Genomic DNA, 27,431 nt, shown 5'->3' with positions numbered 1-27,431 from the left:
TATGAGAGAGGAAATTTATCGCTAGATGTTTACCCAAAGATGTTAAGATGTGTACATAATAATGCCATGCAATTCTTGCGCATCACTTTCTAAAAATCACCCACAATAGCTTAGGCTATGAAAATTATTTGCACATAATTTTTCCTTCTTTCGAATAGACTCCCTTGAATTGTAGGGTTTGTTCTCGCTCTACCTAGACAGAGAGAGAGAGAGAGAGAGAGAGAGAGAGAGAGAGAGAGAGAGAGAGAGAGAGGGGGGGGGGGATCCGGTTTCTTGAAAACTGCCTGTCTCTACATCGACTGCTAATCCTGCTTTTTTTGTACAATGCGCTATCAGTCTTCAGTTATACATTGCCTTTGCATCCACATTTCCGTGTAGAGGAACCTTTCAGAATTAAACTGTGAATAACCAAGCAATTATCATGAAAAAGGATTATGAATTTAGGCTCACGCGGGCGTTAACTGACCATCAGCCTCAAGTTTCAATTTCCACTTTCAAATGATTAATCTCCGGTTATTTGTTCCAAGTATACGCTTTTTGGTAACAGGATATCACTTCGTTCAAAGTTAATCCGCAAAAAAGTGAATTATATATGGGCACATGCCATAAAATATATTTTAAAGGTTAAACAAAAAAAAAAAAAAAAAATTCGCTAATACGCAACTAACAGATGGCTAATGCCAAGTAGTTAACTGAGAAATTAACTGTGTCAGAAGTGTCACGGCAAAGAAAAAAAAAAAAACAGCACTATTTACACATCCATATGATTATAAATATATATATATATATATATATATATATATATATATATATATATATATATATATATATATAGTACTCATAGCTCAGGGGAAAACATTTTCCTCGCAAGGAAAACCAATCCAGGCAGTAATCAACTGACCGAAATCCATCTCAGAGAACACGTTCGTCCTACCTGAACTCGCTCTTCATGGTAAGTCAACACAATCTTCACTGACGCACTCGCCCGGATTTTTTTCCCCTTTGTTTCCTTTCGCCACCGTCATCCAAGTGGCATGTCGTGGCATTGTGTGTTTGTTTCCAGGCCTCGTTGTTGGCTAAATTCGAGGTTGTGTCCTAGAAATAAACTATGGGAAAATATGTTGATGCGTTGTTAATAACCATAGATTTCACTCGCTTACGTTCACTTGTTATTTCCGCGGTTGAAAATTAGTAATAACGCATTTTCTATCTCTTCTCCAGTAACTTCCTTGATTTTGTTATACAGTGATAGCTGAAGGGACGGGCAACGTAATGTCAACGACAACAAGAAAAACTTCACCATTCGTGGCTTTTGATAGGGAAATTAAAAAAAAGCAAAGGAATAAATAGAAACAAAGGAATAAGGAAAAAGAGACTTTTTCAAGAAAGAACTAAACAAATGAATTATGCTGACGGGATAGGCTTGAACCAAACTTAGGCCTAGCTCCTAGACACTGTCGCCATTTTTCCAGGAAATTGGTACCGGACGAGGAGTAATTAGTAATAGGTAACATCTGCCAAAATTTTTTTTAACAATAGCTTACACAATTGACAGTTTGAAACCATTCCCAGAAAACTCTTAATACAACCAGTCAAATATCACAGTGATATAATTAAAATAAGAATTTGTTCAAACAAACGTACGGGGTTTACCAAACCCATGTACTACTATAACCTAGCCTCAGTAAGAAAGATACGAAAGACACAGCCTACCTAGTGTTTGATGACTGGTGTGTCCAGAGGTCCACGTCAGTCCTCTTATCACCTTCACCATAACTGCCTTGGGCCAAGGGACCGTGCAGGTACAAGGCCGGTTCATCCAAATTTCTTGGCACACCAATCATAAACGTGACGAAACATACCGACACTCCCACTGTCGAGACTCGAGAATCATTACGTAATCAATTAATGTTCCTATATAGTAGCCAATGATTATTATTTTTTAAATTTCCATTTAAAAAAATAACCAAAATTAAAAAAGTCGTCATGAAAACAGCAATATTATATGATATAGGTCAACATTTATGTAAGGATGACAAGAAGAAACATAATTCAAACCACAACAAACAACTCGGCGCCAGTGTTAACATATTCTACTTACTATGTAAAGGTAAACTAAGTAACCTTCAACTGCACTGCATGTATGCTAAGTAATTCCAAATCACCATGTAGGCTATATATTGCAATCCATTTTCTAGTAAGGTTCTTGAGCCTAACATAAATCTTTTGGATAAAATTCTCTGACTATCCCTTAGTCATAGACTATTTTTTTCTTGCCTGCGAAATAACCCATTGCACTTAAAATTGTTTTAACATGGGCCTAATAGAACATTGGCAGTAATCATAAAAAAAAAACGATGAAAACGAAATAAAAACGTGTTTTGGTCTGGAGAGGTAGAATCATAGATATAGATGTCTAAGGGTTGAATGCTATTAGCTCAAGTTTATGCCAGGTTAGTTTACAAACGTCAGACCTAGCCTAGATTTTTTTTTTTTTTTAGATCGTTAGTTAAGTTAACCGAAATTTTACACAATAATTACTATTCAACGTAGCCCAGGCCTAGGTTAAGGGCTTGCAAATTTAGGCCATGTTTAGCCTGATTTTTTAAAGTACTCTGAGAGGCACAGCTTATGAAGATACTAGAATTAACCTTACGCCAGGCCATTCCATTTAGAATAATGAAAGTTTTAAGGTAGGTTCTTACTGCTATGATATTATTTCAAAATATTGCTATGCTCCTTCATAAGGTAACGTGTTTTTCATGGAATTGAGTGTCGGTAGATTAGCTCAAATAACCTGGGAGTATAGTGATACAATTGACTAATTTGAAAAACTAATGTGTTCATTGCAGTGAAATAGTTAGTCCAAAGTATCATATAAAAATTTTAATTCCTCTGCACGGTTATTTACGAACTCAAGGACAATTACAGAAACACATTACTCGATTATTCTGACTGAACGCATGAGGCAACTTTGAATTTGATTACGCATGAGGCAACTTTGAATTTGATTACTGAAAAATGCAGAATCTTGTTCAGTATCGAAAAATATCGCCACCATGCAGTTCCCTAACCAGAGCCGTCATTGCACTCGAGATGTGAAGACGTTACTACCTCTGAATGTTAGCGTTGCAGATCGCGAGTAGTGAATTAACGTTTTAATTAACAAAAATTTATTTTTGCACAAGAAATTACTGCCGCAGGATCTCAAGTCAGGTAGGGGAAAAGATGGTTTCTAATAATACATTGTGTTGTAGGAAATCAGTTTGAAAGACTTCCTGAGATGTAGCCTATAATGAGCAATAGTCATAAAAGCAAAAATCATCGTCTAGATATGGCTAATCAAATTTAAGATGCAGTGAACAATGATGCTATCACCCAAGAAATGTAGCTGTCATAAGGAAATTACTATGTATATACGGTAGTGTGTTTATATACAGCACAAAACTAGGTAGTCACAAGACTATTCAATTTAAAAGTGGCTACAATAGTCTGCTAAGCTATTTATCAGGCATAACTTTAAATGTAAATACTAACTTGTGTTGTTCTTGGCTGCAGTTGTCTTTGGTTTAATGAAACGTTATCAACAAACATTAGAGGTTTTATAATGTAGTATCTTCGAAGTCTTTTTCATTCGTAGTCACTGGTTAAGTGCCAGAAGTACTACTTTAAGGGATTTTCCGGTGAATTAATGTCGGATTAGACAATATGTTATGTTCGTGTGTGAAAGAGTAAGTGAATTAGGCTTGGATATTGATAAATTATAGTTAACGATAATTTCTAACTGAAAAGAGTCGCGTTTTCTATAGTTACCATTCACAGAAAATGAAAATATTCAGTAAACTCAAACATTCTTTTTAGTGTATGCAACTATAATGATACACTACATGTTTTATTTTTAGTTGGATTATACGTCTTATGTTGCTGATACTCTATGAGTTTGACATTTCCTGTAATAAACTCGTAATTCTAAAGATCAAATGACAGGATTTTACATCTACTTTACCAGGCTAAACGTTTAAGCAATGATGAAGTTTATTATTTTAATACATAATTATCATTAAACAATATCAATATCCTATGTCAATGTACTTATTCCAGATAAAAATAACCCAAAAGTTCTCAAACATTGTCAGTGATTTTATGATAATGGCAGTAATTTAAGAAAGTAACTTGCATTCCACTGAATCGTGTATTGGTTGAATAGATTACAGTATGATGGATTTTTTTTTTCCTACCGAATTTATTTCTTTAATTTAAAGTTGGAGGTAAGTTATCTGTTGTTATTCGATTTTTTGTTTTTTATCTGGTGTTTAGTTAATATTTTTGTGAACATTTTCCTTTTGGGAATCATTTGTTCATATTTCATGATTAATACATGCAGCCTTTGGGATGAGACTCCACATCGCATTTTATTGTTGCATGTTGTAGAAAGTATACTGCGTCTATTGAGAGATGCACAGTATATTAGAATGCGCCGAGTGGTATTTAAGCTCTCATTATTCAATAAATTTGGTTCCTTCAGTAGCCCTCCATATCTGCACTTTCCTTATATTTTGCCATAAATTGATTTTTTTCTTTTATATGCATCATTGCCTTGTGTTTTCAAATTCCAGTTTTATTCTTTGCCTTATCTTAATAAAAATCCCCCCCCCCCCCCCCCCCCATTTTTATGAGCTGAAAATCAAGTTATCCTGATCTGCTTAGCACTGTGGTTAAATTTAAGTATACTGTTAAATATTCTATCTAGAGGTCGATGTTGTAATCGCTGAAGCATACATCCAAAGCATCAGTAGTGGTAGGTATATCTGGAGAATTAGATTACCGGGGACTTTTTGGGGCATTCCAGTAAACATGGTTTCAGGACCATTTTTTTTTTTTTTTTAAACAATTTCTTCAGTGTTACAAAAAGTCAATGACAAATGGAGATTTATTATGTACAACAAAAGAAATAACCCTTTTTATACAAAATATGTGCCTCTTTAAAGCCAGCTTCCAGAGCATCATATAAGCACCAGATTAAAGAGCACTTACTTAAAGCTCAATTAACACCATACTCGATGACACTGTCAGTGTTTAATTCCTAAGGTAAACTTAATTAATAAATTTCTATGTTTAACAAAACAAAGCAAAAGGGACACATGGAAGAGGAGATCACAATAACAAAGTGTAAAAAGAGAATGATAACATAACAAAACCACTCATATCTATAAATTCAGTTAAAAAGAAGCAGAAATAAAACAATCTTTTTTCATTACATCCCTTATTATGATGGTGATGAAAAATTACAAATGAATATATCATAATCATCACCCAAAAAGAAGACCACAGTAACTGCAGAAGAATATAAGGTGATTTTACTTAAGGCTGTCACAGGAGTAATTTCAGTAGCATATAATCAAAATAAAATGCAAGAGTAATGACTGCGATAAAGTGCATGTTAGATGTATGTGGGGAGCAAACAGATTTGCTGGTAATCAAGTCTTTGCAAGACTTGTGCATTATGAATTTTTATCTCTCAGTAATTTTGCAAAGGCCGAGTGCTCATGAATACAAGTTCTGAATCAGTTGTCTAAGATGCCTGTGTGTCACTAGGATCATGTGAGAAGTACTGGTAAACCACACAATATTCCATCATACAAAATTTATCAAACAGTAACAAAGCAAAAGTAGGGCTCATATGACATTCAATTACTGCTGTACAGTAATTGGCTTTTGTGCCAATTATTCTAAAAAATATACTGTACGCATTAGATAAAAAGGATAACAATGAAGCCACTGATATTGGTGTAATAGAAATCTCAAAGACTAAAAAATGCCATTGGAAAAATATATCAGTTAATTGTCAGCTTTATACCAGTCAGGAGAATTTAAAGAAAAGCAGCATTGTATTCTATCAATTGCCAGTCTACCAATGATTTTGATAATGACAAAAGATGCATAACATTGTCCAAAAACAAGCTATTCCTTTTCGTTAGCCTATGACAAATATAATTATGTCCTTAACCACCATAAAGCTTAAGAACACACATTCTCTTAAAATGCTAGTAACAGAAGTCACATTAGAGAAGGAAGATCCCCATTCAGCTAAAAATAACAATAACCATGGCATTTTTATTTCATAGTTTAACAAACTCAGTGCACAAAAATCTGTATACACATAAAGCTGATCTAAAGAAAAGTTTTGTCCTTATAAACAAACTGATCCAACAATTGTCTGCTGTCTTATAATATGATTGTTTATCTGCTGATATCTACTTTTACAATACTGTATTCGATAAGTCAGCAAATGACAACTAACCATCATTGACATTTTACATAACTATTATGTTCACAGTAAACTCTTGATTTAGTACATCAATCCATATTTGCCCCTATAGCCTTCATAAAAAATGCCATTAACCGAGTATTTTCCTATTTTGTGGAAGTTTTCCTCATGAGATTGAGTTCATTAATAGATAGTTATCTTACCTATACCACCAATTTCCCTTATATGTGTATGGTCTAACACCTCCCAGTCTTTACCAAATTTAGCACATTTTCTGTTGAAAATGAAACTAGAATTGCATACACAAATTTGCACAAAAAACTGTGGCATTTACCACACTGAAGTGAATTATATCATGTTTACCTAAAGTGTTAAGGTGAAATATCAACAGTGAAGGAAAGAAACTTTAGAAGTGTAAGGCCACCTTGTAAAACCTACTGAAATATTAGATTATTCTGTGTGGTACACTTATGGTGATTAACCCACTAATGGCACAGAAAATGGCAATATGCAAGAATTTTACCTCAATTCATCTACTGTATACACTAAAGAACATCTGATCAAATTATGGTACTACTTTTTAGGGTGAAGTGATTATAAATTAGTATATAATTTACCAATTTTCCTAAATGAGAATGAAAACCTAACACCAAAATCATTTTGGATACCTGGAAATAAGTAAATTATGCTATAAAATACTGTACCTGTAAATTTCAGCAACCTCAACATATACTCTAGTGATAAAATTTCAATACTTTTGAAGAATTGAAAAATCATGTAAAAAGTACTGAACTCTATATCTTTCTATTTTATGGCTCTGAAATTAAATCAACTACATGAGCACATGATATTGTATTGAAATTAAACAATTTCCTAAAGAACAATCAAGGGAGGACATTAAATCTAGAATACTGTACATTGCATAGTATGAACACTTACTTCACATGATGATAAATCTTTAGTTGTTTAACAATATTCACATGTCAAATACTACTTATTTCATTGCAGTACTGGCATTGTTGAAGTGTGGATAGCAAGTTGAAATTAGTTTACAACTGTCACTACAGGAATACCAGAAGCACAATTGTCTAAACAGTCTGCACCACTAAATATGATATAGCTCCTTGCTATATATCACAGGAAACATTTACGACTTCTACACAAATAGGCAATTACATAAGCTGTCCTCAGGAAGCTATGAAGAAAAAGGTTTAAGTTACAAAAAAAAGCTACTTAATTTTAAATGGCTTCATCTTTGTGACTTATGATTATGTACATCATGATATAAATGCTCTAAATATATATACACCTGGGTTCTCTGCAACAACTCAGCATTGGTAGGAAAAGTTAAAATAAAACTGATAAAACAAGGGAAAAATTGCATTAAAAATTAAGGAAAAAAAGTCAGGTAGGCAAACATCTTGCACCTTTCAATCTGTCTATAATAAGAAAAATGGTAACAGTGTCTGCTGTCCATAAAACAACAGAAATAGAAACTGTATAACAACTAAATCACCCTTTCCTATGTCTTGCAATTAAGAGCTTCCCATACTCTCAGTGGAAAGTGCTAGGCAACTTTTCAATCACAGATATATCAATATACATTAATCCTTCTGTCTCTAGGTCCACTGTTACTCCAAATCTGGTGCTTTCTTAACTTTAAATCAGATGTTTACATAATAATATAAAGCTAAATTGGATTGTACTGTATGCTTTTAATATTGCATACTGCAAAATAAAGCTTTTAAACATTACATATGCACTTTATACATCAGTTATTCTTAAAAGACATCAAATATGTACATAAAGCAGTTATATTTACTTTATCATTATACACACAACTGTATATGTACAAAAAATATACAAGCTTGAGGTCATATGTTTGGATGAAAAGCACACATTGCTAGACCACTAAATAAAAGTATATTTCACCCTAACTACAAGGAAAGTTCTCATAATTAAGAAATCCTGATAAGCATGATTAATCTGTCAAAAACATCTTGTTTATCGTAAATTACCGCGACTACCTCTGATTAAGTGATCTACATTGTAGCAGAAATAAGGGAGTATGGGTTCTTTTCAGGATTTTATGACATCTCTGCTTCTTTGTTTCAGGTTTACTGTCCTTCATGCAAAATTGCCTTCTGGAGAAGAACATCCAATATCCTTCACATAAAACTGTTTGAAAATTCTCAGTGGATCATAGGAGAGGATAAAAGTCACTGACATAGTTAATCCGTATATGAAATTCTGTACTTCAACAGGATGTCATCACAACATGAACACAGGTTTAATCTTTTTTTTCAAAACAAATAATGAATAACTGCAATATAAGTATTTCTGAAAACAGCAGTTTCTGACAGACTGGTTTCCAATAATTAGCTGTCTAAAACAGTATATGTGGTAGTTCTCTCCGGAGACTGTAAAGTTCTAGATTTCCTACACACAGCACTATACTGAGGTAGTATTGTGTACTGCACTTGGAAGCCAATTAACAAAAGAAGTCACATGTGCATTATTATTGGTGATATTTTTGTGGAAGACACTGGGATTGTAATTCAAATTAAAAAGTTACTTCAGCTTGAACAAAATAATTTAAAATAATTTGTCATTAGTATGCATTTCTTGCTGAATAATTCATTATTTATTCTATAATGACACACTAGAATACTGAACTTATCCAGCTGCTGTACTGCATCCCACTTGTGCACAAAGATACAGTAAGTACACTACATTCCAGGTATACCAATATCAGTGCTACCATGACTATTTCACTACCATGTCATTACATGACAGAAGCTTGATTGCACAATCGAAAACATAAGTTTTAACACCAAGATTGACTTGAATTGTGTTCAAGGTCAACTGTTGATGCAGAGGTCATGCCACTTACAGCAGACAATGCTGATACCCCACTCAAACGATGGTTTTCCAAGTCAGCAAGCATATCACAATCCTTCTTGCGTCTTAGAATGACACCATTTACTTTTTCCAAGTCTAATGAACCAGACACTTCTGGTGCAGACTTCAAATCTGCACCAGCAGACATATTAACATATGAATTATCAAATGTTATTTGGTTGCAATCAGACTCTTCCTCTTCAACCTGCCCATCATTTTCATGTAGAGTTGATGGAGTAGATCCTGCAAAAGCCTTATTATTACAAGGTTTGAGGTAGTGGTCAGGAGACATTATGCTTGGTAAGGTTGGAAAGGTAAAAGTAACACTTGTAGGTGAATCTGGAGCTGGAGAAGCAACACTCAAAGTCATTGGAGTGGATGGTACAGAAACCTGAGCTTCTGTAATCAGACTAGAAGGTGACTGCGGGCTCTCAACACCAGACATTGACAAAGGAAGCCTTGACCAGTCCGATGATGTTTCACCTACCAGAGGGAAACTAGCAGGGGGTGATCTAGGAGAAACAGGAGGCGATGAGGCAGAAGGTTCATTCACTAACTGTAAATACTGCTGATGTCTTCTCAGTGGTGTAGTGAGAGGAAGTGTACTGGCACCTGAAAATGAGTCTGTCTCCTCAACTTCTACTCCTATTCCAGCATCATCATCACTACTTTCCCTCCTCCTTCCTAAATTTACGACACTCTCGCTTGTCTGAGCAGACCATGAATTGCCAGTGCAGTCATTTTCATGAAGAAGTGAATTTCCTGAAAAGATGAAAGGAATAAGTCATGCTTTTAAAACCTTGATAAGACCTATAACCATCTTTTCAATATCTTATCTTTGAGGTTCCCCTGTGTATGATAAGGACAAATGATATTAAATGTGATGAACATGCAATTATTACTGACACTTCTTTCCATAGCTCACTTAGCTATTACATAATTTAACATGTCCTTCATGTTTTGCAAAACACATTTTGGAAAATATAAATAAAAACGTTCACAAATACGTATAGTACATAATTGAGATAATGTCCGTATTTCAGCCATGCAAAATAATACCAGAATTACAGCTTTTAGGAGAAATTCAGGATTAAGGAAAAAGTTTGCTAAAATTGGTCTCAACTGACATTCGATGTTAAAAGCATTACATTTTTTACAAGTCTCTTAACTTACATCTTATGTTAAAAGCATTAAAACTCAAAAGCTTTAAATTTACAATTATTTAACATTGGAAAATGTGAGCCTAGACACTGTAGTCATGTGCAGCTACTTAATACAGCAAAAGTGAAAATGTGAGTGGTTATCTCAATTTTCAACAGAATCATTAATGTTACAAACCTCATGCACCTATACATGAAGTAATGCCAACTACATCCAGAAGGACAAAGAAACTTGTTTTATTTCTTTTATACTGCCTGTGATAACTATCTCCCCCAGGTATAAGTAATAGTAATGTTAATGTCTTGCAAATCTTTTATACAAAACATTCTCAACTCTTCCACTACAGCCACCTTGTTTAATTTACATATTTGAACTTGAACTAAAGAATCAGATAAAATCTGGAAACCCTAAAGTCAAACTAATGAACGTGTCCTGTATTCATTCACTTTCCAGAGTTAAGACATAGCTCCAAGACAGAAATAAATTGCTGCAAATGTACATTTTAAGCTAACAATTAGAGTAGATTCATGACACATTCTGACAAACATATCACAGGTGATTACTTATTTTAAAATGCTGAAGAAGAACTGGCATTGCAAATCTAATTCATACTTCATTAATTACACAATCAGAATTCACTGAAAATATTCAATACCTGATTAAGAATAGGACCATGGCAAATTCATGCCCGTGCACCATTTACACGTTAAAGAACTCATCACTGTGAGAAACCCCACCTGAGTTTGTGTTGTGGTTTTCATCTCGTTCTCCAGCATAGGCCAGATTATCAAGTCCACAGGTTCCTAAAAACACACAGAAATAAAATAAAAATAAAGAGGCAATAATGCAAGCATTAATGGCCATGCATGTAATAGCCTTGCAGACAATCAATATATACGGCAACAGCAACACTTCAGAATGATGTTGTCATGCTCATGAACTTCAGTCATTCCATTTTCCTGGCAACTGAATTTTATGTTGCTAACATTACTTTATGGTATTGCATCCATCATTTACTTTCAAACTAGCACATCACAAAACAGATATCTGTGTGACCCTTGAGAATACATACACTACACTTTCAAAATAATTTTCATTATCATAAAATGATGGTATATCACATGGCATTCACAAGCTTTGGGTATGATTTGTGAATTACATGAGCTGTTGAAATATTTTAGTCATGTGTGCAAAAAAAAAAGGAAAAAAAAAAAAAAGACAAAAAGCTACAACTTCAATCAAAATTCAGAAAGAGAAAAGCAAGAACTAGCAAACCAAAGCATTAAAAAAAAAAAAAACTTAAATTTGCAAGTAAAGGTGATGTAATTTGGTGAGACATCACTGATGTTTATGCATTCACTATCAAATTCTTTTACATATACGAGTTGAAATGTCAAAGCCACACCAAACAAAGCAATGCAGTCAGATAAGTACTGTATGTAGGAACTTACCATTTGAACCTATATAGTGGACATTATGCACAGCTAGAGCTGGCAAAGCAGAAATAGTTTCCTGCAGCACCACCAAAGCAGTTAAGCATTCCTTGAAAGTTGGTCGATTTTCTGGACTGTAGCTCCAACAACGATCCATCAGCTTGTGGCTGGGGAGGAGAATTAATACACATACATTTATCTGTTAAATAAATACAAGAAGTATAAAATGTTTCTGTTACGAAATGTGAGGAGAGTCTTCTATAAGTGTAAAGCTTTGATCGTTAAAAAAATTCTTGCTACATTAATACAAGAGATAGGCAAGTAGAATACAGCACAAAACTACAGGGTATCCTGTAATATATACTACACTTACACTGTTACAATCATTTCTCTAATTAACATCTGAAATTTTTTATTTCTTTTATTCTGGTTATAAACAATGCAGTAATATTATTCATTATAAGCCTATCCCTTTTAATATAATGTTGGTGCGCATTAGCACAAATTCTTGATGCTCCAATCCTCAGCAGCTGGAAACGATCTGCTTCTCCCAGTTGGTTGGTGCATACATTTATGGTTAGCTCTGGTCTCTAGTGGTCAGGTGCCTCGGTATCACCTCTTGTTCATCCTTCTTCACTGGTCAGCAGCTTATCTTTCCCAGGCTTTTTAACCACTTAGGGTAGCCTTTTTGCAAGTTCATCATTGCATCAAATTTCATTTTCCTAAATCCTTTCTTTTCCGATGTGCTGTGAACTATCAGTTTATATCGTATGACTTTTCATATGTTAGCTTCTCTATTTTCTTCAGTTCCAGCACTGATTCTGAATGCTTCTAGTGTTTATCTTGTATATTTTGTTTGTGTTTTTGGGTATTGGTTTCAGTACTGATTAACAGTTGGTTTAGCTTGATAGTATTAGTAAGTGTTGACTGTACTGTATTTAGTTTTGGGCTAAGTGACACTGTTTTGAAGTATATCGGTAAGTACCAGTTAAGGGCTCTGGGTAGAAGTGTTTAGTATTTCAGTAGTACCAGTAAATATTTATGTACATTTTTTAGTTTTCCTTAAATGCTTTTTCCTGCCCATTTCTCATTACATTTATAAGTTTGTACCAGTTAACACCTTTTTTCCTATTATGTAAATAGGGTGTCAATTTGCAATATAATACTAATCAGTCAAAAGTTTCACATACAAGTATTAATTTAAGAGGTTAATTTTCAAGAAAAACAAATAACTAGCTCAAGGAAAATGACCTATGGTTTTTAAAAATTCTTTAACAAGAACCTGATTCAGTTTAACAGCAACTGATATGCGTATGTATGTCAAATTATTTGTTGTTAATCAAAGGGCATAAGTTACTAAAGATAAGAATAAAAACTCACAGCTCTTCTGGACAATTAGGTGGACGTGTGAGGCGGCCTCCACTTCGGACATAATGAAGCACCTCTAAGTTTGTACGAGCTGGATATGGTTGTTGGCCAAGGGTTAGGATTTCCCATAACAATACGCCAAATGCCCAAACATCAGAGTGACTTGTAAATACTCCATCTACAAGAGATTCAGGGGACATCCATCTGACAGGTAATAAACCCTCGCCCTGGAAATGAGAAAGTGTTTAGGTAACTAAATTTTTGTTTCTTCTTATTATTCAAACTGGGTATAAATATAAACAGCAATACGTATAATAATCAATCAACAAGTGTCCCATTTAGCTATTACTGTAGTAAGTTAACTGTCAATGAACACACAATAAAAAGGTAATGAAGTCTCCTGTACTTTATGGTAATAGTCTCACAGTATATCCGAGATCATTATTACTTAAGGCTCAATATATAGTAGTACTCATAAACATCACACAAACTGGCATTACCTCTTTTCTGTAATAATCATTTTTGTAAATGTCCCTAGCCAGTCCAAAATCACCAATTTTGACAACACGCAGTTCAGGGTCAGTTGTTGTTACAAGACAATTTCTGGCTGCTAGATCACGATGGACATAGTGTAATTCTTCGAGGTAAACACACCCTTTAGCTACATCAACACACATGGACACTAGATCAGCCAGGGTTAAGCCACTATCAGCCTGTAAAGTACAGAATATTATTTGTTGATAATGGTAATATGAATTTTCTCAAAATATTTAAGGTCTAAGGTTAGATAATTTAAGGCTTGCAGAGATTACTTTTGTATGACTTTCTCTTCATAATTGCTATATTCTTTATGTATATCATATACTACATGTAAAGCTAATAATATTCAAATCATTTACCACCCTGGGTATCTTAAAAAATTGTATGTATCATGTAAAATACAGGAGTACCTGAGATAACATACCCCTCTGCTTGTGCGGAGATATGAGAGTAGATCGCCCCCCTCCATCAGCTCCAGAATAAGGAAGAAAGGATCATGATCAGTGCAGACAGCCAAAAGTCGCAATATATGTTCATGCTGAAAATGACTCATCAGCTGGGCTTCCTTCAGAAATTCTGCCTTCTCCATCTCTGTTGCACCCTTTCGTAGAGTCTAAAGAACAAACAGAATATGTTTCTCACCTACTTATGGAAATAGGACATATGACAGATACTTATTAACATTAAAGTACTTTTGTAGCATTTACAGTTTTCAGAAAATTATTTCAGGTTATACTGAGCAAGTGATGTAATACATTTTTAAATAATCTTTTGAACAATAAATCAGGATCATCAAAAAGTATGTACCTTAATTGCAACTTTAGTTACATCTGGCCATCCTGGTAATTCACAAGCAGTTCCTTCAAACACTTCTCCAAAAGCACCACTTCCAAGGAATTTAGTCAAGGTAATACAGTTTCTAGAAACATGTGGTAAATCCAGGTCATCCCCTGAAATAGGATTTTGAATTGAAAGTTAAACATCTTCCAGGATATATTTAGCACTAAAAGTACTTGTGTGGTTGTGATATACTGTACACTTGAAATGTCCAGTTTATAACTAGGGACCTGATCATTACTGCCTTTTACTTTTGAATTGTTCTCTCTAGTCTCTTCCTATTTATTTATTAACTTCTTTAATATTACATTGCTTCAATTTTCATCCAAATTCAGAACACTGCGTCTAAAAATGTGTCTAAAACATGACAATAGTTACAGTGCTAAACGTTATTGAATTCTACACGAAAAACGTATTTATAGCGTCACAATCACATTCAAGTATTATACTGTAAATATAAAGTTGAACAAACCTGGAAAAGTATGAAGATTGTACAGGACATTGTTTTCCGTGACAAAGTTGTTATTGGTTGGTAACTGACGTAACGTTGCCAATTCAACCTCACGATTACGATGATGGTGGTGATGGTGGGATGAATCACTGAGGGAAGCAGCTTTTACTTTTCTCCTCCTGCGATCAGTTTTTCTCATTCCTAATGGAAAGTATAATAAACTTTGTTCTAATTTATCGGCTCATATTAAAAAATCATATAGAAAATGGGGAGCACAATGTCTTATGCAGATATTAAGATATGTCTCATACTTACCAAATATTAGACATCCAAATAGAATAGCAAAGAAGAAGAGCGAAGAGGGTATCGTCGACGCAAGGATTGTGGGGATGTCTGTTTGTGTCAGCATTGTAGGCCCAATGATGGTTTCAATCACATTGGTTTCTCCCCAAGGACCAGGACCGAGTTCGTTGATGGCTCGAGCACGGAAGATATAGCTCGAGGCACCGTCCAGGTTATTGATAAGCCAGTAGTTGTCTAGAGAGGAAAGATGACCAAATCGAATTCTTCAGGATCATCGTAATAAAGGAAGTAATTATACAAATGAAAACACACCTTCACTCCAGTTAAATAAAAGCTAAGCAAGGATGTTGCAAGTGTAAAAAATGACAAAGGGGTCATGGTAAAAGTCTAACAATGTATCTGTGCTAACTTACTGAAACAAAAATAATTATGTAAAATGTACTAAATCTATTTTAGTTAACTTAAAAAAAGATATTCCATCATTTGATAAGGTTAACAAGAACAGGTTTCAGAAACAAAGTGTTTTTTTCAATCATGCATGCAAATCATGAACAGGTTTTAAGCACTAGAATGACTTCAAAATACTGCCTAAAAACAATTAAATTAGGGAGTAGGGTAGTATGTACTCTGCAATCCCAATTATGTACTGTACATTTAAATGAGCCCATTATTAGAATTAATAAATTAAATGTATAATAAAAAAGGGCATTACATACTAGATCCATTGTATACGGTGACATAAGTCAGGTTGTCACTCAGTTCAGCATTATAAGGAGCAGCCTGCAGTGTATATGCTATAAGGGGAGCCCCATTTTCTGGAGCTTTTTTCCACCATACACGCAGGCCTCCACCACTGACTGACCCTCCAACTTGCTGTCTCATGACTTGCCCAGGTTTCCCTGGAATTTCACCTGGATAACAATAAGAAAAACTATAAGGTGCTGTTTCCTGAAAAATGGATTTGAATAATAAAAAGTTTAACAAACACTTGATATTAATTTCAAGATTATGGTAATATCATTTTCAATGCTAGTAAATATTTTTATGAAGATAATTGGAACAAAATGTGTCTGTTTTCAAAATTCACTGATAAAGTATAACTCAACATCCAGGTGGTGTGCTTTTGAATATTGTTCTATGTTTTTTTTTAAACAACCTAATTATTCATATGCTCTACGTGCCATGCATTATGAGTTCTGAATATTCTGCAGGTTCAAAAGTCTCTCATTTACCTGACAGGCAAATCTAAATTACCCTCCTCACTTGATGTTCACCTATAAACCTGGGGAACACTTGAGCCACGAATCGAAGGCATATGTATGATTAATCGGGTTGTGATGAAAGAAAATTTTTTCACTATTGTATAAGAAAACTATTATAGTATCAAACAAATTTGAGTTAAAGGTACTTGCCTAATGTGGTGAAGTTAAAGAGAGCTCTTCTAGGCCAAATGTAACTATGATAACTGCTGTTATAAATCACTCTTATTCGAAACATGTAGGATGTAGCTGGGAGAAGTTTTGTTATATTAACAGTGTAAGTTCGACCTGCAGTAGTCAGTATCATTGGCTCATTTTTCCACAGAGTCTCTCCATATGCGATGTACTGAAACTAAAATAACATCATTAGTCATCCAGAAAGTCATGTAAAAACATCTAAAATAATTCTTTGCTACAATTAAAGTCCATGAGTTAATTGTTTCAAAAAGATATTAGGAAATATTGACAAAACGATATTGGGAAATATTGACCAAACATTACCGGTAATTAAAACTCAACTTACAACATGTCGCAGAACAGAACCATCTGATGGCGCAGTCCAAGAAATAACAAGTGAACGTGCTGTTGCATTTTCAAATTTAATATAAGGTAATTCTGGAAGGGTTATAACAGTAACACGCTTGCTGTCAGTAAATATAAGGTGATCCTTTGAGTATACTCTTACCCATACCTGAAATGAAAAGAACTGTTAAAACATCTATAAGAAACTTAAGGGGGCATCAATTCTCTAGGTTACTCAAGCCAGGTACGTAGTCTGCATTTTTATGGAAAGAATGACTATGGCATATGCTTTAACTTACTTCGTATTTTGAATTTGGATAAAGTTTGTTGATTTTTCTATCGACTTCTCCACTGCTATTGAACTCTGGTCGTATCTGACCAGAACCAGCTTCTCCCTGCCAGTGGATTTCATATTCTTGATCCTTGACAGCATTAAATTTCAAAACTATTTCTTCAGGTGACAATGCCTCTACAGTCACTTTTCCAACACTATCAGGGGCTGATGTAAAGAAAAAAAAAAGGATCCATTTTGAAATTATTTAGGTTGATGCTAATCTGCAATATGAAATGTTATTTACATGACAGATACAATTTTATAGACTCAAATCAAACTTGAAACTTTAAGGAATGTACAGTATAATACAGTAGTAAATGTGAAATAAAGTACTGTATATCTTGGCTCTAAGCAACACAAGATTTAGAATACATTAAATTTACAATTTTACTTCCCCAGACCATTCAGGAAATCTTATAAATTACATACTTAGTATGGATTTCTATTAGTGCATGATTAAGTAGATTAATGCATAAAAGTAAACTTTACCTTTAGCTTTTGTTTTGAATATTTCAGCAGGACCAGGCAATGACACAATACCAAGCCTCTGATTGTATGCTGTTTCAACTGCTGCTCGAAAATAGTACTCTTTATATGGCTGGAGTGCATTAACTGTGATGACTGAAGACATACTTTTCTGAAAGAGGGGGAGGATGATTCCATAAAAATTAGAACAGAAAACTCAGAACCTACAGGAAATGTTCATAAGTTACTAATAGAACAAGATTACAAGCAGCAGATCAGTACTTACGACTTGCTGGCAATAAGAGACATTAGTCAGGCATGAATCAGAGCCTGTTGGCATCACTGGTCCGAAGTATACAATATAAATAACTGGCAGAAGGGTCATGGTCATACAATCTTCACTTTCTGTTTCTGGAACAGTCAGTTTCACAGCTATTGCATATTCTCCACTGCCACCCAATTCTGGAGTTTTTGAATAGTTTGAAACAACAAGGCAGTTCGCTTCTGCAAAAAGCAAAAAATATATATAGTATATAGTACGTATGTATAAAAATGTGTGTGTGTGTATATATATATATATATATATATATATATATATATATATATATATATATATATATATATATATATATATATATATATATATATATATATAGATATATATATATATATATATATATATATATATATATATATATATATGTATATATATATATGTATATATATATATATATATATGATATATATATATATATGCATATATATATATATATATATATATGTATATATATATTATATATGTTATATATATATATGTGTATATATATATATATATAGTATATATATATATATATATATATATATATATATATATATATATATATATATATATATATATGTTTATATATATAGTATATATATATATATATATATATATATATATATATATATATATATATATATGTATATATATATATATATATATATATATATATATATATATATATATATATATATATATATATATATATATAGTATATATATATACGTGTATATATATATATATATATATATTATATATATATATATATATATATAGTATATATATATATATATATATATATATATATATATATATATACTATATATATATATTATATATATATAATATATATATCTATATATATATATATATATATATATACATATATTATATATATACACATATATATACATATATATATATATATATATATATATATATATATATATATATATATATACATATGGATATATATATATATGCATATATATATATATATATATATAATATATATATATATATATATATATATATATACATATATATATATATATATATATATATATATATATATATATATATATATATATATATATATTATATATATATATATATATATATATATATATATATATATATATATATATATATATATATATATATATATATATATATATATATATATATATATATATATATAATATATATATATATATATATATATATATATATATATATATATATATTATATATATATATATATATATATATATATATATATATATAATATATATATATATATATATATATATATATATATATATATATATATATATATATATATATATATATATATATATATATATATATATATATATATATATATATATATATATATATATATATATATATATATATACATATATTATATATATATATATATATATATATACTATATATATATATATATATATATATATATATATATAACATATATAAAAGAAAAGATAACTAACGCCAAAAGAAACTTTAAATATATTTGTCCATTCACAAATACTGTACAATATCCATTATTGTGTAATATATGCTTAGAAGCTGTTTAAAGCAAATATTACCACTTTTAACCTTTTAACTCGAGATATTTAAGTTGGAACTTGAGTAGTACGTACTTAATTGTAGTGCTTTACCTCGCCAAGCTGCCCATCTTGCTTATGAGAGTTTTACCTAAATTCCTGACCCACCATAAACTAGTGATAGTATTTCATTAGAATAAGTTCATATGAAATTTTATCACTTTGAGTTACTGGTGGGTTGGGAGGTTATGTAAAACTTACTGGTATGCAAGGTATGTGGCCTGCCTAGGTAATGCCTCAGATACTGTATAAGTACAGCACTTGAGTTCCTACTTCTTTTGAACAATAGCAAGTGATATAAAATATGAGACATGTGCATTAGCTCAAGACATAATGTTCTCTTCTTTTAAGAACATTATCTAACATACTGAAAAAAAAAAAAAACCACCGTTGTGATAGCTTAAGCAACATTTGGCACTTTATTTGTCCTTTAGCTGGGTCATGGAGTAATAAGCCAATAAATAAAGGGTTTGTAATTTAACTGAACTTTCATATCATAATTTACATTTCTTAATGATCTTACCTGGCATTGGCTGAGTTGCTAAATCCAAGGGAATGAGGGCTGAAGCATTATACAAAGTTTGAAAATGAAGTTTGTCAGCTGAGGTTATGCCAGCTTTTGAAAACCAAAGCAACGTCTGATTTACAGCTGCATAACAATAAAGGTGAGAAAAATCTACAGCAATTTCGGCACAACTTCCTGCAAATAAAAAAAATGATCATATGTCAAAGTGAGAGAGGTGGATTAATTAATTATTTTTATTTTTTTTACTGAAATACCAATATACTAAATAAGACTTTGCCACAACAAAACCACTATTTGAAGTTTTTACAAGTAGTATCACTTTCTAAGTAATTAAACTTTAATATAGTTACTTAAGGATCCAGAAAGGCCTCAACAGAATGAACCCTGAACGGTAACATTTAAGTACACTTTATAGTAATCAAACAAAAATGACTGGAGCATACCATAACCAAATTCCTCTGGAACAAAAACTTCCTCACAGTGACATCCAGATAAATCAGCTCTGAAAACTGCTGAGGCTCTTGATGTTGAAGATCCTGTTGCTACAAAATAGATCTTTATATCTGACGTATTGGTCGTGTCGAGAGCAACTCCACCAGCCAAAGCTGGTGTCTTCAAACAAGTACAGTCTTGGGTCCTACTGTTGAAATGAAAAATACCACATATACTACCCACATGGTAATGAAAGGGACAAAATAGGGATCAAATATATTACTTTTTATTAATATATTATCTATATAATATATATTATATATATATATATATATATATATATATATATATTATATATACTATATATATATATATATATATATATATATATGATAATATATATAGATAATAATATTAATTTTATAATATATTATGATTTTATTATATATAATATTATATTATATATATAATATAATATATAATCATATATATATATAATATATATATATATATATATAATATTCTATAATATATATATATAATATATAATATATATTTTAAAAATTTAAAAAAAAAAAAAATTATATTAATAAGGGATTTTGACGAAGGAAAAATCTATTTCTGGGGGAAGATCTGTGTCGCCCGGTGAAAAGTCCCTGTAGCTCACTTTTCTAAGTATAAATAGATTCTAAATATACCAGAGAAAAAAAGCTAGCAATGGTAATATATAATGTGTATGCTAATGCAACAAAGTAAACAAAGCCTGAATATGGCCATATATAGATTAGTGCAAATAAGAGCCAAAGTAAACTGATTTATTACTATAAAAGACTATACAATATGTATTGGAATTGGAAAAAACTTAAAACATTTTATGAAAAAATTTGAATTATACCTTTCTTGGTTGAAAACATCATTCAAAGTGCCGAAAGCAAGACTCATCACTGACAGCTGAAGACCACGATGTCCTTCATGTAGAAGGAACAAATGACTGGGGATGAAAAAAAATCCATATCATTCAAACAATTCTGTCAGTCTTGTGGAAAAAAAAATTTATAAAATCCCAAATGAATCAGAAGGATTGGTTGTTCTGAAACAGGACTGACTAAGGGAAAACTAGAGCCAAAACTAGAGCCAGAAAAGACCCTGAGATAATAAGCCACTGGTTTGATATGAACATTACAGAAAATCAATATCACATTGCTTAATACCTGGTCATTGGAGATAGCAAGAACTTCTTGATCTGGTCAGCAAGACTAAATCTGGCAATTGGCCTCGTTTCTCCATGTTCAATATCATGAGTCCGAATATTTACTTCATTTGCTGCCGACTGAGGTCTCTCTGCATAAGCAATTACTTCTCCGACCCAGTCTGCAGCTAAGCCAACTCCTTGTCCAGAGAGTCTCAGGAGCTATGAATAAAGCAAACATTCAAAATTATATATAAACAAAAAAATCTAAACCAAGCAGTTTAAGAATAAATGTGAAGGCCTATAAATTATATGCAGTATAAATAATATACAAGTACCATACTGTTATTAAATCTAGGATGTTGAAAATTGTTTAAGTACACTTTTTTTCAACTGCAGTAATTTTTCTGAAAAAGTTCTGACACCATATCTGAAATTCTTCCCTGTGGATAACTTGCAACTGGATAATGCAAGGAAAACCAATCTGGAGTGTTTGGCTTCCACTTCATTTCATTCAGCAAGCTAGTAACCTACACTGAACTTCAACTACACAGGGGAAAGGTTATAAAGAGCTGTTAAAAAATAACGTAATGCCTTGAGAGGGGAGGGGGTAGTGAAGAGTTATGAATATGACAATGGGGGGAGAGGGAGCAGCCATAAGTTACATAACATTTCCAGATTTCATACTAAAGAATTAAGATAAATGAAAAATACAAGACAGTAATACGATTACATACCCTTTTGGTAAAATTTGTCTGCAGGTTAGTCAAAAATACATCAGAATTCACGTCCATCCAGACAAATGATGAAGTCTTCAGTAATGGTGTCACCCAGCGGACTCTTGAGCTCTCGCTGAGCAGTTCACTCTCCTCTTGTAAATCTGCATCAAGCTTTATCAGAGTCTCAGTGCTCAGCACTAAGAGAGAAGGGGTTGGAGTGTGTTTCTGTACTGCCTCTGTAACCTCAGAGCTGTATGGCCCCTTACCCACTTCGCTAATAGCAGCAACCTTAAATAAAGGTAAGAATTTTCTTAAACTGGATTCTGGTTATTGTATGGATAAGCTATGAAAGAGAGTGTCACCTCAAAAATAGAAGGAAGGAGGAACTTTGGCATGGGTCAGTCTTTTTATAATAGTACTGTTACACCTAACCTGTCTTTTTGGTAGAAAAAAAAAACTATGGGCATAGTGGTGCTCTATCATATCCACTGATTTTATGAATGCAATTTCAGCAGTTTACAAACAGCAACATATATATTCAAAATAAGAGTCAAAATAAAAGACCTTTAGGTAAACTCAACTCTATAACAAGAACTTATCTAAACCATTCATTATTTTCTTAATTTCTAGAGAGGTGAGATGACCATTACTGTTTTCACACAATACATAGTGGATTAAAATGTCAGACTGAATGTGCTTTAAGATATCAGCGGCTGAAAAGCTGATGAACTTCGGCATGATAGTTGATGAACACGTAACAGTGAATTTAAACAAAATAGTGGATGAGAATAATACTGAAGCTGTTTTCATACAATGGTGGATGAAAAGACAATCATCTGAATCAACTTTCACATAACATTGGATGAAAAAATAACATGCATGCTACTTTCATAAAATAGCCATTGTAAAATTAATCATATACTAGCAATATTCTATTCTTTCACACAACCAGCTTTAAGAGTATTAAATGGTAGTAGCCTAGTAAGCTATCATTTTAATTACATTCATCACCCTTTCCAGCAAATGACTGACCTTGAACCGATACACTTGGTCAGAGCTCAGGTTTTCAATACTGAGCTGGTTTTCCTTTCCATTAACCAACTTGCTATGACAATCTTGTTCTTCCTCTGAGACACAGTAGATCACTTCATATTGTAATATCTTTCCATTTGGCTTCTCTGGTGGAGACCAACGTAAATGGATTGTCGCCAATGAATCCTGAAAGAACATTCTTTTAGCATTCAAATTCATAATGCATTTTTCTTAAGACTAGTATTAAAACATTCAATATCCAAGGAAATTTATATATCACTTAAATCAGTCTTTGACATCAATCTCTTCATTCAATTAACATTACGAATTATTCTCTTGATCTTTTAAAACAGATTTGATTTTAATATGAGATGTTTTACATATTACAAATTCTTGTTAATGTGTATAAAACATAAAAGTAATCAAACACTCGAATACCTGAACTTTCTGCACAAATGTTCGAAGGTCTTCTGGGGCTTCTGGTATTGATGGGGGAGTTTTCAGGACCTTGATGAGCTTGCTACCTACACTCCAATCTGTGATACCTCTAACAGACACCTTGAGGGTTGAGTATGGGGGGAGGGCTTCATCATAAGAAATGCTTCTATTTCTTGTGAGAATTGCCCTCTTATGAATGCCATTATCAATGATCACCTCGTAAGTAAGGTTGCCATAATTAACGTTATCTATTGATGACCACTCTAGTACAAAGTTCTCCCATGTCCCTTTAATCCTGACTGAGGCTGCATCAATTGGGTCTGGGATAACAACTGGAATTCGGACACCGTCTAGGAAAAGGAACATTAAAAAACGAGTTACATATTAGCTGTAAATATTATGATCTGAGAAATTCAGTACCTATGAAATCATCTCATTTTGACATTATGTAAAATATAAGACAAGTGAAAATGGTGTGCAAAACACTAATTCAACACAGTACATTACATTACTGGTATCTATTTCCGCAATATTTTTCTAATCACCTTTTTGTGGAATCATAAAAAATCAACTTACTTGTTCCAGTACAACACATACTTGGCATTGGCTGAAGATCTGGTAACATCACAGTGAAGTGAGACACACCAAGACTGGAGGTATGGAGGGAGGCAGAATTATTGAGACTTGTGTCTGAAACCACCACATTACCATCCTCCCCCAGCCATAACAAACGCTCACTCAAGTACCACATAGGTCCTGTAAAAGACGATGACATTTAAAATCACGGTCTTATGATCTTACAAAAAATATACCGTGTGTACCTGAATAAAAATAGCCGGCCCTCTAAGACTGTCAACATTTAAACATTCCAGTATGGACTGAAAGCATGGAACCATAGAAAAAAAATCTACAATCTGAGACAAGGCAGAGACTGTAGAAGAGATAAAGAAGATGAGGAAATACAAATAATGAAAACTAAGTTGTGAAGTGCATGGAGTAAGTTGCAGGTCAGTTACAGTCTAGATATATTAAACTTCTCTGACACCATATAATTAAGCCGATAACAGTTAAGAGATGCATAATTATTATCAGTCCCTCTACTGCCAGTAACCTACCTCCACTTACAAGAGAGCACAGATTTGACAAAAATTCTTTTCATAAAAAAAGAAACAAAAACATAATTTTCAGCTTACCTAATTTTACAGTGTAGGGGAGGAATTTGGGTTCAAATTTGGTCACCTCTTCATCGATATGTGCCCCAAACAATCGACAGCCTTCTGCATCTCTCACAATCCACCATATTCGAGAACCTTTAGTATCTACAGTTAACCCATACACTGAAATTATCAGAAAATTGGGAATTTAATCACAAAATCACAGCAAAAAATAAGTAACAACAAATAATCCAAATAGTTACAATATTCTCAACACTATCTCATAAGATTAAAAATAATTCTTTCCTTTTTTTTTGTTATCGACTGCACTCCTTACATTATATCTAAATTAATTCTTTCGAAACATTCATGTATTAATGATTTACTAAAACTTTCAGAGTTATAAATTATGAGTATGGTTTCTCCGTAATGCATTGCTTTAATTTTCAACAATTTATGGTGCATTCTTCTTCTACTTATAATTTCTCACCTTGTTTGCCACTAAAGATTCCTTCCTGATGAATTGCTGAAATGTTACGACCAGCCAAAGTTGAAACTAGTAAAGCATGAGGTGTGGTCCAGAAAAGGCGGCCATGCAGTGCATCCACCCTAACCTCTCGAGCAGCTGTTACCACATTCAAAGGGCCCTGTGAGAGCCCGTCAAGGCTTGTCCATCCAATCTGTGGAGAATAATAAACAAAGAACTGAAATATCATCTGTTGTCTTGATATAGAAATTACCTAAGGACACAAATATATGGCCAATTCATAAATAGTAGGGTGCTGAAGAAAGAAACTCTTGATACCATATTTAACTGAAGTTGAGCAAAGAGCTACTATACATTTCTGAGCTGAAAAATTTAATGCCATCAAGAAATTAAAATGCCTTTTATATAGCAGGAGAAAAGAGTGAATTACCATTTGTCTGTGTGGATTAGCCCAAAACAATCGCTGTGTAATCCACTCCACTGAGACAGAAAGGACTCCATGAGTGTTTGGTACTTCGGTAAACTGCGACGATGTCATGTTTAGCAGGAAAACACTTTGGTTGTTTACGGCAAGCACCAACAGGTCTCGAAAAAATGCAAGATCTGCAATTCTTCCATCTTTTAGTTTATTCTGTGGATAAAGAACTCGTTAGAGGCCACTCTGAATAATCAAGACATTACAGTACGTATAAGCATATATGAACAGAGCTTCTACAAAATTCCAAGAAAGTAAAGAATTGAACTGGTTACCTCAGTATGACTTATAAGAAAAAATCTATTGCAATAAAACAAAACTAAATTACCTCAAATATATTGTTTTTTTATAGATACTACATACGAAGTAGTAAGACAATAAGGTATGTAAAATTTAGAAATCAGCTAATGAAATACGTACCTGAAGTGTTTCTTGTGACACCAAAACTTTGCCTTCACTTCCAACAAGATTAGTTATCATAATTTCTCTATTAATTGCCCATACCAGCTGTGGTGCAGTTTCAGATGCATCTAAGGTACGACCTCTGAATTCTCGACTCCAAGGGCCATTTCCTCCAACAGAATAGGCTTGCACCTAATAAGGGATTAGAAATTTATAAAGCATATATGAAACTGATAACACCACAATCCCCTTCCGCCAAAATTAAATAATTTCACAATAAGAGAATACAGCTTCTAGAAAAAGATCAACAGTGCAACTGCATACCTTGATAATGTAAAAAGTACCAGGCCTAAGGTTCTTTGCCTGATAGGAGGTGTCACTAATATTCTTGTTGTACATTATTTTTTGTCCTTCCTGGATATGCATCTCATACCACCACTTCTGCCAAGCACCAGCACCTGATGATGTCAAATGAAACTCATACTTACATTACAGTGCATGAGAAATGAAAAGGCAATTCAGTATTCATTGGAGACTTGTATTGGTTAACGATGAAATAATAAAAATCTCATTCACATGAGTCACTAGAGTGGTGAAGAAATCCACAATGGTGCCAGTGTAATATATTTCGAGAACCTGCTTGATTCTCCTTATCAATCTCAGTCCAGTTCTCATTTTACATACAGTATCTTTTTAAATCTATATTTACACTAACTTCATTGTGGACTTCATCAGTGAAATATTCTTAAACTATAATATCTGTGATAACAGAATTTATT

At 32.7% G+C, this 27,431-nt stretch overlaps 2 protein-coding genes and 1 long non-coding RNA gene across 9 annotated transcripts in view; 1 reads left to right on the top strand and 2 right to left on the bottom strand.

The window, feature by feature from the left end:
* The window catches only part of LOC135207472 (vacuolar protein sorting-associated protein 28 homolog), a 72,691-nt gene extending 70,842 nt beyond the window's left edge, over positions 1-1,849 (bottom strand). The window contains exon 1 of the mRNA XM_064239205.1: positions 1,714-1,849. Within this exon, the coding sequence (XP_064095275.1) occupies positions 1,714-1,819 (106 nt within the window). The 5' untranslated portion in view covers positions 1,820-1,849. The remainder of the gene's footprint in view (positions 1-1,713) is intronic.
* LOC135207473 (uncharacterized) lies at positions 1,849-18,029 on the top strand. Of its 2 annotated transcripts, none has more exons than XR_010312969.1 (3): positions 1,849-2,110; positions 13,163-13,380; positions 14,076-14,210. It is a non-coding gene; the product is annotated as an uncharacterized LOC135207473 (long non-coding RNA). The 2 variants fall into 2 exon arrangements; XR_010312968.1 differs by lacking the exon at positions 14,076-14,210 and adding an exon at positions 17,894-18,029 and having other exon boundaries at positions 1,851-2,110.
* The window catches only part of LOC135207469 (proto-oncogene tyrosine-protein kinase ROS-like), a 169,797-nt gene continuing 147,284 nt past the window's right edge, over positions 4,919-27,431 (bottom strand). For 3 of the 6 annotated variants that reach the window (XM_064239196.1, XM_064239197.1, XM_064239200.1), the window contains 28 exons: positions 26,977-27,110; positions 26,671-26,844; positions 26,206-26,406; positions 25,779-25,968; positions 25,328-25,471; positions 24,711-24,890; positions 24,135-24,484; positions 23,697-23,882; positions 22,683-22,952; positions 21,968-22,167; positions 21,652-21,747; positions 20,768-20,964; positions 20,322-20,498; positions 18,129-18,346; positions 17,867-18,014; positions 17,343-17,542; positions 17,045-17,212; positions 16,675-16,873; positions 15,979-16,173; positions 15,275-15,496; positions 14,981-15,160; positions 14,479-14,621; positions 14,096-14,284; positions 13,632-13,844; positions 13,144-13,358; positions 11,782-11,930; positions 11,068-11,133; positions 4,919-9,931 (listed from right to left, as the gene is read on the bottom strand). In XM_064239196.1, the coding sequence (XP_064095266.1) occupies positions 9,096-9,931; positions 11,068-11,133; positions 11,782-11,930; positions 13,144-13,358; positions 13,632-13,844; positions 14,096-14,284; positions 14,479-14,621; positions 14,981-15,160; positions 15,275-15,496; positions 15,979-16,173; positions 16,675-16,873; positions 17,045-17,212; positions 17,343-17,542; positions 17,867-18,014; positions 18,129-18,346; positions 20,322-20,498; positions 20,768-20,964; positions 21,652-21,747; positions 21,968-22,167; positions 22,683-22,952; positions 23,697-23,882; positions 24,135-24,484; positions 24,711-24,890; positions 25,328-25,471; positions 25,779-25,968; positions 26,206-26,406; positions 26,671-26,844; positions 26,977-27,110 (5,840 nt within the window). In that variant the 3' untranslated portion in view covers positions 4,919-9,095. Of the gene's footprint in view, positions 9,932-10,985; positions 11,134-11,781; positions 11,931-13,143; positions 13,359-13,631; positions 13,845-14,095; positions 14,285-14,478; positions 14,622-14,980; positions 15,161-15,274; positions 15,497-15,978; positions 16,174-16,674; positions 16,874-17,044; positions 17,213-17,342; positions 17,543-17,866; positions 18,015-18,128; positions 18,347-20,321; positions 20,499-20,767; positions 20,965-21,651; positions 21,748-21,967; positions 22,168-22,682; positions 22,953-23,696; positions 23,883-24,134; positions 24,485-24,710; positions 24,891-25,327; positions 25,472-25,778; positions 25,969-26,205; positions 26,407-26,670; positions 26,845-26,976; positions 27,111-27,431 lie in introns of all 6 variants that reach the window. The other 3 variants (XM_064239198.1, XM_064239201.1, XM_064239199.1) reach the window with 3 other exon arrangements.

The sequence above is a fragment of the Macrobrachium nipponense genome, chromosome 32, assembly GCF_015104395.2.
Source record: "Macrobrachium nipponense isolate FS-2020 chromosome 32, ASM1510439v2, whole genome shotgun sequence".
In the NCBI taxonomy this organism is placed as follows: Eukaryota; Metazoa; Arthropoda; class Malacostraca; order Decapoda; family Palaemonidae; genus Macrobrachium; species Macrobrachium nipponense.
Note: the sequence above shows the minus strand (reverse complement) of the source record. Positions and strands in the feature narration are given on the sequence as shown.